We start from the raw sequence: 14107 nt of genomic DNA, 5'->3' as shown, positions 1-14107 counted from the left end.
GCTCCCCTGTGTCCAGATCATCGATGAAAACATTGAAGAATGCTGGCCCTAAAATTGAGTCCTGGGGAGCACCACTAGTGGCTGCCCGTCAGCCAGATGGTACCCCATTTACTACAGCTCCTTGGGACTGACCCTTCAAGCCAATTTTTCACCCATACTATTGTGTACATGCTGGACATTTTGTCCAGAAGGATACTGTGAGAGACAGCATCAGAAGCTTTGCTAAAATCCCAAACACCCACATCTGCTGCCTTCCCTTTGCCTTTGAGGTGGGTAATCTTGTCTTAAAAGGATATTAAGTTAGTAAGGCATGACCTTCCCCTCATGAACCCAGGTTGGTTTTGACTCATGATCACATTGCCTTTCAAATGTTTTTCAGTAACACCCAGAATCATCTTCTCCATCATTTTACCTGGCACTGAAGTGAGACCGACAGGCTTATAATTACCAGGGTCTTCTTTCTCGCTTTCCTTGAAAACTGGAATAACATTTGATAGCTTCCAGTTGACTGGGACCTTCTCCAGAATCCCAAGATCACTGATAAATAACCGAGAGAGGTCTTGCCATAACATCGCCTGACTCCTTCAGTAATGCAGGATGAATCCTTTCAGACCCCACAGACTTATGTGCCTTCAGTTGCAGCACCAAATTTAGGATGTTCAGATTTCAAGCTCTCTGGAGTATTCATCTCTTTAGGTAAGTCCATGCACTATCTTATGGGCAGAGCAAAGTTCATTCTCTTGTGCTGTCAGGCAACAAAATCAGGAGGTGTCTGTTAAATCGGTTTGGGTGTTTTTTGTTTGGTTTTTTTTTTAAAATTAAAAAACCCCACAACATTTTGCCTCCAGTAATGCTCTCGCCCACAAAAGTGGGGTGTTCCCCTTTATCTGAGTGCAAAAGGTCTTGGATTAATGACTGTGGTGGTGTTTTGGGTTTTTCTTTTTTTTTTTTTCTTTTTTTTTTTCTTTTTCTTTAATTTCCCAGTGGGTTTCTCTATAGCAAATCCACTGCATGTCAGGAAATATACCCCTGCCTTCACTAGGAGAAAACAGTCTATGATATGCCTTACATTATGTGCATAAGATTACAAAATTAGAAACTTTATTGGAAAATACTGGATCATCAACTGCTTCATGTATAGGTAAACAAGCATCTCTAATCAAAAGCATGGTCTTTCTTTACAGGAGACCTTATTAATACACTGTTGACACAGTCCTCAGATAAGCATTTTGTCCCAAAATCCTGCCAATCACTCAATTTCTCACTTCATTTTTACCTACACGTACCTTTGAGCTGGACTGCCATGTATTTACATCAATTAGGTGAAAATGTGAAATGACCAGGCAGTGTAAAAGCCATGCCGGTGATACACACAACTTAATACAGAAGACTGATGCCATTAGGTCCGTAAAAAATACAGAGGTCATATAATACGGCATCCAGAGCCACTCATATACATACCACTGAGCATACAGCTCGTAATTTGAGAGATTTCACAGCTTAAGCTTGATTATTGCTGTAGGATTTTAAGAGCAAATAGGAGCATTAAATATCAATATCAGCAAACTAAAGAACTGAACCTTATCAATGAGAAGAAAAAAAAAAAAAGTATTTAAGACCAGCATTTTTAAGATGAAATTTCAGCTTCCTTTCCTGTGACAATAATCAATAGCTCCAATTTTTTACTTTGCCTAATGGACTCCTAAAAATTAACACAACCGTACTGCAGTAAGGAATGTTCTCACAGCATGTCTTAAAATTAAGACGCTCTTCTTCAAAAACTCCAAAGATCTGGAGAACAAAAGGACTCCTCTTCATTAAAGACACGAACACTATCTGAAACCTGAGTCATTAAATAACAGCACATGTACATAAACAGACTAAATGCAAGTCTCTGCTGAGCTGAGAAGGTTAGCAGAAGATGTGACCAATGCAAATATACACCAACGCTGGAAGCGAGTGTTCGATTTACATCATATGAGGAACTATCTAGTCTAATTAAGAGAATGCTGCAGAACTTACTGTTTCACTGGCATTTGCGAAACACTAAGTACCAGAACTGCCACTGTACCTGTTCCTTGATTTTCTAAACTTCACATTATTGTCTTCACTGCACTGTAAGGGTCATTAGCTATAAATAACTGACACAAATATCTGGAAGGGAAGCACATTAAACAGCTTAAACACGTAAATGAATAATGCTGAAGTAACTTAGGTAAAATCAGTATATCTGACATAAAGAGGACATCATAGTCTTTCTTCTAAAAATACATCATATAGTCTTCCTTCTCCTTCTAGACTTCATGCATAGGCAGTAAGATGTCCACAGACTGCTGTTGCTATAGATACTTGCTGTACTCAGAGCATCACTGTCTTTCTCCTTTCGGCTTTCACTCCCTTCCAAGGCTTCAGTGTGCTCTGCTTCCCTTTTTGCAGTAAAAGCTGTTCTTTCCCTGGAGAAGCTTCTTTCCCTAAGTCTTCTAAACCGGGGTCCCTTTGTTTTCCTGTGCTCACGCTCAGCTTCTGCCTTTGCACTCTCATCCTCTCTTTCTCCCTTTTCACTTATGTCAGAACTGTCTCTTGCCCTGCAAATCATCCAAATTTTCTTTTGTAAATAAGCCCCACCTATTCCGTAGCTGCGTTGTCCACTGTTCTTGTTGCTGGTTTCACTGGCAAGTGATGAGGAAGAGCCAGAGAGATTCATCTGACTGCAGTTGTCCGACCTTTGGATGTTACCAACTACAATAAAAGTACACACAGGCAGATCTTGGTAAGTGATAAGATAAATAACAGCAAAAATCACGTCCTGATTTTAAAACGTTTTTCTTCAATCCTATTTGCATATCACTTGGGTATAGCTCAAAAGAAAATGAAATCTAAGATTAAGTGGAATGTGTTCATGCCTAAAATGATGTCTTTCAGCTGTCTGTGAAGCACCTAATTTTAGTTCAAGGAGCTGTTAACACTACACATACAACAGGGTATGGAACACCTCCATCAAATTAGATCAGTGCTAAAAATATGTTGAAAGCAAGTTGAATTAATGAAATAATCCCAAAGAAACGAAATAGTACTTTCAAAGAACCAGATGAAAGTTAACAAAAATAACATGTTTAAGTGATGCTCCAAAATCTCAGTGGAGCTAGGTTTGGCGCCCCAAGTAATTAAGCTTCTTATACATCTGCTGTGTTTAAGTAAGTGGCATTCTCCTAAAGAAAAGGGGATCCTGTGAAGGCAGAAGTGGACGGACCAGCATGATCTCCCACTGAAAAGGGTGAGAAGGTGCAGTAAGTCACCATGCCATGCCATGCTAATCCAGTGGCTTTGGGCTGTCAGTGAGACAAAAGCAGCACAGAAAGGAGGGAGAAACGCCTTACACCGTTCGACACTGACCACACTGGCTGACTACCAAGTGATGTTAAGAGATTTCAAATTAATTCCCATCCAAGGTTGACTAATGATGAAGTGATGCAGGTCTTTTAAGACGAAGACGTCAAAAACAAAGGGATTCTCAGGGCATCATGACAGACAGGGATGTATACAAAGCCCTGTGCGCAAGAACAAAAAATATGAATAGCGACTCAAGGATTTAGAGGGACGCGCTACTTTCGCAGCTATCAAAACCATCTGTTCTGGAGAACTATGACAGTGTTTTATCTCCAGCTCTACCTGATCACCTGATATTCAGCTACCTTAGACAAAAACATAAGGTGTCTCAACAGCCGCAGTTTCTGTGCAACACTGTCGTCTTCAAGCAATCCCCAGGTTTGCAAATCCCATTTGTGTAACTGGCCGCCTAAATCTGAACCGATACACTGGTGGGCATCAGCACTTAAGATGTATTGGGAATTCTGTCAGAAGCACTTAAGTGGTCTTTAAGAAAACAGTTGTTCCCCTTTTTAAACAGTAGGTGACTTTTAAGGCCAAAACATAAATACATTGAAAAACTATGTCTGTTCACAAAAAGACACCATTCTATTCTTGACATGAATATTCTAAACTACTTTTTCTCTTACATGTCATTACCAACAAATATTCCTGCCGCTGCCCACCCTGGTTTTTGTATAACACAGGCACGAATTCCCCGAGACGGATGCTGACACGTGCACCGTGAACGTTCATGCAGCACACGTACCTTTGCGTGGAGAGCCCTGAGGAGAAGCAGGTGGGCTGGAGTGCAAAGAAGATGCCATGGACATAGTGTCATCCGTTTGCTTCTTACTACTTACTTCCTCAGACAAGCTTAATGACTTCTGTGGGGACCCTGTACCTATGAAAACAACGGAATCATTTACTGCACATTACTCTTCTTTCAAGTTAGTGATAGCTGTTTAAACTACAAATAAGCACCATGTTAAACAACCATGGGAGTACTTGGCGAAGAGAGGAGCAGATGCTCAGATGAATTCTGCATGTGGAAGCAGTCTCCACTTCAAATTTAGATCAGTGCTCCTCTGAGGTGTGTTGAAACACCCAGGTCATAACTGGAACCATTGCAACAGATACACTAGCTGTGGTTTCAGCAAAGGACTAAAAACTGTGTAGCATGTAGAGCTTGGAGGAAACCCTTGCCCATGACACTGTTTGGACAGTGTTAAAACCAAGGTGTGTCACAGCCAACAAGTCAGTTCAAGATCATCGGAATCAGTTCTCAAATCAGCACTCACGGGCACTAGACACAACTTAGCAAGTTTAGCAAAACCAGCGCACCGCTGTACTCTGCAAACAGGCAATTTGGTATTTCTTGTTCACTATTAGACCACCTTGCAGAGGGGACGGTGCTGAGGAGTTCATTTAAGTTGTTTGTCAGATCAACACTGAACACTTAACACACGGGAATGAAGAAATATCTCTCAGCAAAGCTTCTGGAACATATCAAGATGCACAGGCTTTTAAGAAGAGACTTGAAATAAATACTAACTGCAAACACTATTTCATATGCTGCAATATGTTGTTTTCTAAAGCTATTTTAATGGATATTGATGCTCGATGTGTCGTAGAATCATTTCATATAATTTACTAACTGCAAGTAACTTTATTTAATAACCCACAATTGTAGCTTTCAAATGATACAACAGTTATGCAAATAGGTCAAAAGCATTTTAATACATAATACTGCTTTGCAACTAGCAAATTTAGAAACAGAAAGAATTGATGCTCCCTAGGAGCAACTAATAACATATGTGGCTCCATTTGACAATAATGTTGTTGTAATAGTGTTCCAGAGGTTAAAATATTAAGTGTCTGTGATTTGTTTCAATGATTTCACCTAAATACATTATAGTACATTCTGTCATGAAAAGAAACAAGCAATGTTGTTCTGCTCCGTTTGTGCAAGATCTCTTTAGAATGCAGAAAGACACAGTAAAAGACTTAAACACTGTACACCTGACCTGTTCGAGAGAGAGATATTAAGATCACTTTAGTTAGAAGGTGTTCTTTAGTTCAAGAAAAAAGGATGGCTGGACACTTTTCAGGTATATGGAAAATAAGCACTGCCACAGAAAGTGCTAAGTTACAAGCAATGAAACTAAAGCAAGAGCGTATTTGGGGCCAGCACCTTATGATTAGCTGTTTTAAGAAAAGTTATTAAAAATGGTGCAAACGACTAAGTAAATGGCACGCCCTCTTAAAACACAGTAATATGCTTCAGCTATTTTCAAGGGAATGAAATAAATGAAGCGTAACGGTACCTCAAATAATCCACCCAGCTACAAACAGCTCCTCCCTCTCATTTACTTCATTTATAAAACCGTCCAGACAGGTGAACTGAAGATACTCACTGAACGTGACATGATCCTTTGTCAGTCCCTTTTTCCTACTGGGGTATAAATTCACAGTTGGAACCTGAAGGACTTGACTCATCCGGTTTTGCTGATGCTGATGGGCTTTAGTGGTTTGGCCAATTGATCTCATGGGTACTGGAGACATTTCTGAGGATTTCGCTCCCCTTCTCTCACTTAAATTCTTTGTCACTGTTATGGAAAAATCGCATATAAATACCTTGCGCTTTGATTTGCAGCATTATTGCAGTCATTCTGAGTACAACCATCCAGACAAAGCAACCACGCTATGAAGCAGATAAAACCTATTTGAAACCATTTCTATCCCAAACACACCTATCTTGTTACACTGAAGAGGCTGTTAACGTGAAATGGAGTTTAAAACCCTAAACTCTTTAAAGTGTCACAGAGGTACTTTATCAAAAGACAAAAAATGCGATTTACTTCTACCACAATTACATTTGAGACGTTTGTACATAAGGTGCAAAAGCATAACAGCATCTCCTCCAAAATTACGTAATGTCACCGAAGGGAGAAGGAACCGTCTCGTTTTGCAATTGGCATCAAACTGTTCACTAGGTGGCACAACTGATTTACAACACAGGGCACTGATTAAAGTAGAAACTGAATCGCACAGCAATTAATAACTCTGAAGTTAAGGCCATCTGACTTCTCCCCAGATTCCCTTGGAAAAGTCTGGATCGCGGCATTGCTGCTGCTCGGCCCTTCGGCAAGCAAGGCCAGGAGAACCTTACTACCGACGTAAGAGACTGGGGAGCTGCACCTCCTGCTTTTCTGGATACGAGCAAAAAAAAAACCCCTATCTGCACAAAAACAATCTGCAAAACCACATACCAGGCTCCCTGATTCAAAGCTACTTGGTCAAAATTTAACTGTGGGTAAACGCACCAAGTGCGGATAAACTCTCCCGGGAGCGGTGCGCTGCTCCCGCTCCACCGGAACAGAAAGCGCGAGGGGGGTGGCGGGTCCCTGGCGCTCCGCGTCGCTCCCCCATCCTTCCTGCGAGCTCTGCAAGCTGCGAGTATAATCTCAGCCAGACCAGTTACCTGCGTTTTTTGGTTTTGGGGTTTTTCTCCCCCCCCCCGGTTTTCAAAAATAGGTACTTTAATAATATGGCACTCTACTATGTATTTATTTGTATATCCACTTAACCTTCATTTTCCTTTTTTGAAGTTTAAGAAAAAAAGGACTTGATTTGCTTAACTACACGGAGCAAACCAGTTCGTATATACTCCCTTAACTTCCAAATATCTATGGCTAGCACTGTGCAAACAAGAGTTTAAATGATTTATTTAAAACAACTGAAAAACAACCTCATAACATTTATGTTTGTCTCCTGGGCATAGTACGCCCACCTGTTATGTTTGCACATAGATCATCTATCAAGAGTTCATCCTGACAGGCTTTAATTTATTGTTTCGGTGGAGGCAGGGGAGAAAAGCACAAAACCCACAACGGTGTTACCTCTAAGTAGAAACATTCTGTGCCATTACATATCTGGCCGAGCCCGGCGCGAGCAGAAGACCTCTACCAGCAATGTACGATGCTGTGCACGTTTCTATTCAGAGCTACCTGTGACTGCTGGTGACCTCAGGCACAAGGCCAGTGCGAATACACAGAATTTAACATTTTAAAAAAGGGAGTCAAGTATGGCCATGTCCAGGATCCCTACATCAGTGCTACTTAAAAGGAAATGTTAAAAAAAAAATTGCACAGGAAGGCAAATAACAAGGATTTGCATTCTCAGTACTGAATAATGGAACAGGCTTAAAATTTTGTCTTCAAGATGCCATCTCCTAGTCATGCTTTCAACTTATCACATCAGAGACAGAACAGTATTCGAGGACAAAAAAAGTCCTAAAATGCTGCATTTGGACAACAGACAAGCATGAAACATTATTTTGACTAGCAAGGTTGCTACTCTTCCATTTTGAAACAAACTTCCCTTTCAAGCAAGTGAAAATTTCTAAGGATCAAAATAAAATGCAATTACCATTTCTCATTTTTAAATAAGAATTTACTGAACTGTGTAAGACAGCAGGTCAGAGAACAGTTTGTTTAGTTAGACAGTTGCACAGAAGTTCAAATTATGAAAACTGTCCTGCTGTAGCCCTCAATTTTTGACTGTCAAGCCATGTCAATCCCATCAGTCAATATTGACCTAACTTCTCCTTCTCAACAATCTGCTTTTAGTCTAAGCTGTAATCCATTGCAGTTTCTATATTGATTTTGTCTCTTTTCATTTTCTTGCTGTTCATATGGTAAACGTTACTTTTATCCTTCCTAATTCTGTACAAGGACAGCGGGCAAGAACACAGCTAATGTGCTATTGAATTTCCTTCCAGACTGATGAAAAGACACACAGTTTAAGAACTGTAGGTCAAAATGGAAAACGCCACTGAAGTTTTCTGAGCTCAACCAAGATCAGAAGATAAATGCTGGCTTGCTGAAACTGTTAGTACATGAATTGACAAACAAGCACTTACTACAGTATTTTTTCTTGAAGGGAGAAGAGAAAGATCTTAAATGAGTATTTCTAGGGAAGGAACAAGATTTATAAAAATTTTATAGATCGTGCCACCGTTCCAGGTCACTGTACTTACGAGTGCTATATGCAGGCTCACACTGAAGTGACAATATTTGGATCTTTTCTTCGTCTGTCTCTACGTTCAGGTTGGACAAGTACTGCTTCACCTTCCTCGCCATCTGGGCGTCCTCGTACAGCTTCTTGGCATTCAGAAGCGAGCTGCGTCGGGCGCGTTTTTTGTGAGCGCCTGCCTGTACATCCAGCATGTTCGAGTTTGTGCTGCCCTGGCTCAGAGATCTACAAAAGAAAAGAGCAAAGCAGTAAATTTTTAGTTCTGAACAGCAATGAGGAGCTACAGTAGCACACGCCAAAGCAGATTAATACCAGTAATCTTCAGTTAGGGCTAGGGCATGCTGATGCAAATGAGTTAAAAAGATGAACAGCATTAAAACAACACTTGTCTTAAAATATTCTGGTAAATTGATAGCAGCAATTTGAGTCTAGGAAAGGACTGCATATATGAAAGCGTGGAACTAGCAAGAACGAGGTGCAATGCTGCGTAAAGTACCCATTTAGCTCTGTTAATGTATCGCAGTCTTGTTCTGCAAAACCCCACGCTATTTCAACTGCAGATTGTAAGAGCGGACAAACTTGGTAACTTTGTTCATTTAAGGCATTTGGTACCCACTGTTTGCATCAGGCTTACAACAGAAACTTCTTGCAATTCAGCTGAGCACAGAAGTGAGCGACTAGTGTAATCCTCTTAGAAAGCTGAGCTTCTGACAATGTTTAAATAGGGGAAAAGTTATGTTAAATATGCAAAGTACATTACATTACGCACTTAACTTCTTTCTCCAATTAAATAGAAACATTCACAGAAGAGCAGCTCATTAAAAAAAAAAAAGGATCCCAACAAAGGTCAGGAAGGCAGTGATAACACACATATGCCCAGACTCGTACGGACTTGCATCTACGAAAGACAATGCTCCTCAATGCTCTTAATTTTGAGCTGCCAATTCTATCAGCAACTGAAGCAAAAATAAATAATCCCCAAATGGTTCACGTACACCGGTTACTTCCCCGGACAGTCACTCTTATTCACACTGAATAGGAGACCAAACAACTGATCTTGTAGAGTTCAAATATACACATCACCTCTGTTTCAAGTGTCAAAAGTCCTATGGCCACATCAGTCCTAATCCGTTTTTTAATTAAAAAAGTATGGTACACGTAAATTCTAATGGAAAGTGTGAATAAAGTTGTTTGAACTTGTTTGTTCGTGGGGTTCTTTTAAACATTCAGAGGAGTAACTTTATTTTAAAAGGCTAAATTATTTGTAATGACGTTTATCAAGATCTCAGGTGCGTTTACAGAATCACAAGTGGGAGAATAAACAGTCTCCAGCACAGAAGAGCTGTAATGGCTAAAAGAGTCAGAATGAAACCCATTGTTTGAGGAAGTCTAAGGAATCGAGCAGAGTGAGCTTAAAAAATAGGAAATGGTGGCAAACAGCTGACTGCAATATTTTCAAAGACGTGAAATAAATCAAAGAGAAAACGTAAGCTGAAAAACTGGCAGAAATTGATACCTTAATTAAACAAAAGTAATGCTTTTATAGGCAAAGAGCCACAAAAGGCATGATGGACTGTTCACACCTAATCAAACCAAGGGGCACTCCTATCTCCTAGGGCTAGGAACAAAGCCAATATCTACTATGTAATGAAACAGGAAACTACACTACGTTTATTTTTAATGATATAAATATTTTATTGCTTATGCACACACTGTTTTTCTTTTAAGTCTGGACTTGACTTTCTAAGGCAATTTCATTTCATTTCCTTTAAAAAATGACTCTTCCTTATTCACTAGTGTTCACAGTAATCCCAAGGCTTAGAAATTATGGCAGATCCAGCTGGCTCCTAGGTATTTCTCCCCGTGAGCTGCACTGCGAGCGGTTGATTATCGACCGCCCAGCGCAGCCAGCCGAGCTGCTGATTTCGCATCAGGGACCAGTATCCAAACCTGCTCTCCCCAGTTGGTCTAGCACAAGTCCTGGCACCGTCCCCATCGCCGGTGGCGGGGGGAAATCCGTTCTCTGCACAGAACTGCCTGGATACTCTTTGCTGACAAATCGCATTGCCACACCAGGCTTCCTCTGCGCCTTGCAAAGCGACCGTAGCGAAGGCAAAGCGCCGTGAGCGTTTCTGCCTCCATCCTCTACGCAAAATGTCGGCACGCTAACGTACCGCTGGCTTAAAACCAGATGCCCACAGGAGCAGAGTTTCAAAGCGCAAAGGCCCACAGACTCAGGTACCCAGGTAACAGTTTATGGGCAAAAATACACATCGGAACACATAAAATGTGGCTACAACGTCATCTTAAAATCACTGCCATGTGTCAGTCAGGAATTTCACTAGCCAGTCATAGTACTCCCATTTGTAGTCATTATTCAGTCCTATGTGCAACCAAGACTCCCAGTGAAATCAATGAGGATCTTGGGGGATGAAATGTGAGATACATTTTAAATATATACTAAAAATAAACACTTTGAAGCTTGAACTCAAACCTCAGGGGGGAAATTACTATATCATTACCACAATTCAAAGTGTCCTTATAGCTTAAAATGCAGAATGGCTTAAACTTTTCTGTTACATGTTAAAAAGCAAGTTATTTATTTCCCAAAATAGTTTGCCTTCCAATATAACGGCACAGCAGGTTTTTTTTAATGCATAAAGCCAAAACTCAAACAACTTATCTAGTACACAAAAGCAACTCAGAATTTTTATAGCTGCAGTATAACGTTGACTGTAGCCCCTTATTCCTGTTTTCCAAAAAATATGTATTGCAGGGTTAATAAAATGCATGCTGTATTTCAGATGCATGCACTAACGAGGAGGATGCAGTATGTTAAGAGTTGCATAATCCTTATTTATCTTAGTTGCATTCATCTCTACACTTACCCCAAACTTCTCCACCTCTTCTTCCTGTAAGCAAGAGCCATATACATTGAAGCATGTATTTGAACAGAAAAGCACAGGAAAAAAATAAAACAGTTGAGAGTCAGGAAGAAAGATGTAGACAGGAAAGAACAGAAAAGAAAAAATTTCTATACAGCAAAATTCTTCTCAAACAATAACACAATGTTTTAATGGAATGCAAGGGCAGGACTTGCTCAAATACTTCAATATGGAAGAACATCTATCAGTTTTTTGTTTAAGTTTAACCTACGAATTTAAAAACCAAACTCGCGTTAAATTTTCTTGTTAAGTGTTTCCCGTAAGTCAAATTCAATTTTGATGGAGTGAGCGAAAACTGTTTAACTTATTCATATTGTAGAAAGTGTGATTAAATTGATTTATTCTTTGCATTAGGACTGCAGTAAGCATATGAGAAATCATCATCAGTATTCAAGTTGATGATGTTGTTTTCTCTTGATTGCTTGCTGGAAAACAAGCCAGTTGCCAAATACACGCTGAAAAACTAGATGCTAGTAATGAACTTGCTAGCAGGTCTCATGTTACCGCTGACAAACATCTTTTCTTGTTCATTTTTAATCTTCAAAAGCATTTATTGGTGCTTCATAACACAAACTGATAGATCAAACACCAGAGGCAATGAAAATGAATATAAATGATGTGAAAACATGGAATTCATTTTCTTTTAATCTTTGGCACTATCTCTAATATTAGATGCCTAAGCATCTTATGTCAGTGTGCATAATTTAAATTACGGTCATTAAAATGTGCTCTGTAATTCTGAAAAACATACTAAAGGTAACTATTTACAGTTCATTTAATGATTAGACTTTGTTAGGTCTTGGAAAGTGCACGGGGCATCAGGGAAATTTATTTATAGACTGATTTTGTCTGTGAATGCCAAAATTTCTGAAAAGCAATCATAGCTTATCAGCAAGTAGCTTTCTAACTTGATGTTAAAAAGGAAATTTTGCTAATTCAAATCCAGTAGCATGAAGGTGAATCTCCACTTTGAAACAAAACCATCTTTAAACAACATGAACAAGGGATTATTATTTTTGTCTCAAACCTCGACTGGACCAATTTTAAACAAAATACTTATGTTTCCTGATAGTCAGTCTTGAAAACCAAAACCAGACAGGATCCATGATCGTCTGTGAGTCCTGACCGCTGGCAGACCACAGGGAACCAAATCTCTGTGCTCCTACATAGGCTACGTAGCCGTGCAGACGCTCTTTCCTTCCAGTGCACAGACGTAACTGAATGCATAAATCGCAGACAATTACAGTAGCACAGGTGAGCTCTCAACCGGAATTTAGTTCGGGCTTGTACAAAGCACACGTCACTCAAACAACCGGCCATCAAGCTTCCTCTGCTCGCTCCACGGTGTCCAGAGCTCCCCACTGCCGGCCAGACGCTGCTGGGGACACACGTAACGATGACTCGAAAGGCTACGCTGGCATTTTTGGAAGTCGAAACCATGTAGTGATTCAGCACAGGACATTCCCCTGTACTGGGCGCTGGGGAGGCCGCACGTGGAATGCTGTGTCCAGTTTTGGGCCCCTCAGCACAAGAAGGACATTGGGGTGCTGGAGCGTGTCCAGGGAAGGGCAGCGGAGCTGGGGCAGGGTCTGGAGCACAGGGCTGGTGGGGAGCGGCTGAGGGAGCTGGGGGTGTTCAGCCTGGAGAAGAGGAGGCTGAGGGGAGACCTCATCGCTCTGCAGCTCCTGGCAGGAGGGGGCAGGGAAGGGGTGTTGGGCTCTTCTCCCAAGGAACAAGCGATAGGATGAGAGGAAATGGGCTCAAGCTGCGCCAGGGGAGGTTTAGGTTGGAAATTAGGAAAAATTTCTTCACGGAAAGAGTGGTCAAGCATTGGAACAGGCTGCCCAGAGAGGTGGGGGAGTCCCCATCCCTGGAAGCGTTCAAAAAACGGGCAGAGGTGGCACTTGGGGCCATGGTTTAGTCTAGTCTACCCTTGATTGGTTTAGTGTGGGCTTGGTAGTGTAGGTTAATGGTTGGACTGGATGATCTTAAAGGTCTTTTCCAACCCAAACGATTCGATGATTCTATGATTCTATGATTCTATCATCTTGTCACCAGCTCCCCACCTGAACTGCATCCTGAGGGGTTTCTGTCTGGCCCACGAGCTCGAGAGGGCAGGGAAAGGACAACAAATCCCTCTCGGCAGGGATCTCCAGGCATCGGGACCCCGCACGGACCCAGTGGAGCCGCTGATGCTTTTAGTTCAGGCAGCGGGAAGCAAACGTGCAGGAAATCCTTTAGCTCCACTAAATATAATATGGAGCTAATCAGCACCAGATTAGAAGTTGTGATGCTTTTATTCTGCAGTTTAACGCAGAGACTGATGGTATTATGCATCGGGGGCAGGGGGGAGAAAAAAAAAAAAAAAGAAAAAACAAGAAAACACCCTCCACCTGCTTACAGCCTGAACATATCAAATATTACATAGGCGGAGCAAGCTGTGTTTAGAACAAGTAATAAAAAAAATGTGTTTATTTTTAATATGTTATCAGTGGAGTTTTGTTTTGAAGCAACATTTCAGATCTATACATGGGTGGTTTAGGGGTTTAGGTGCTTTTTTATATATATATATATATATATATACACACACACACACATACATACATATATATATATATGATTTCCTCCCTAATATTATACCTCTCCCAAAACTCTACTGATACTAACGTTTTATTTAGCAAAAATATGAATCATTAAAATTAGAGCCTATTCTTCTTTGGTTTTTAAAGGCAACAAATTGGTTTAGTAGTCACTAAAAG

The 14107-nt window shown here is 40.7% G+C and overlaps 1 protein-coding gene across 4 annotated transcripts in view; it reads right to left on the bottom strand.

Moving 5' to 3' along the window:
• Window positions 1-14107, bottom strand: part of RAPGEF6 (Rap guanine nucleotide exchange factor 6) — a 137475-nt gene that overhangs the window by 13790 nt on the left and 109578 nt on the right. For 3 of the 4 annotated variants that reach the window (XM_075715301.1, XM_075715305.1, XM_075715303.1), the window contains 4 exons: window positions 8408-8628; window positions 5784-5975; window positions 4136-4270; window positions 2626-2739 (listed from right to left, as the gene is read on the bottom strand). In XM_075715301.1, the coding sequence (XP_075571416.1) occupies window positions 2626-2739; window positions 4136-4270; window positions 5784-5975; window positions 8408-8628 (662 nt within the window). Of the gene's footprint in view, window positions 1-2625; window positions 2740-4135; window positions 4271-5783; window positions 5976-8407; window positions 8629-11291; window positions 11316-14107 lie in introns of all 4 variants that reach the window. The other variant, XM_075715304.1, reaches the window with a different exon arrangement.

This window comes from Pelecanus crispus, chromosome 8, assembly GCF_030463565.1.
Source record: "Pelecanus crispus isolate bPelCri1 chromosome 8, bPelCri1.pri, whole genome shotgun sequence".
Lineage (NCBI taxonomy): Eukaryota > Metazoa > Chordata > Aves > Pelecaniformes > Pelecanidae > Pelecanus > Pelecanus crispus.
The sequence above is the reverse complement of the archived record's forward strand: the minus strand, read 5'-3'. Positions and strand labels throughout refer to the sequence as shown.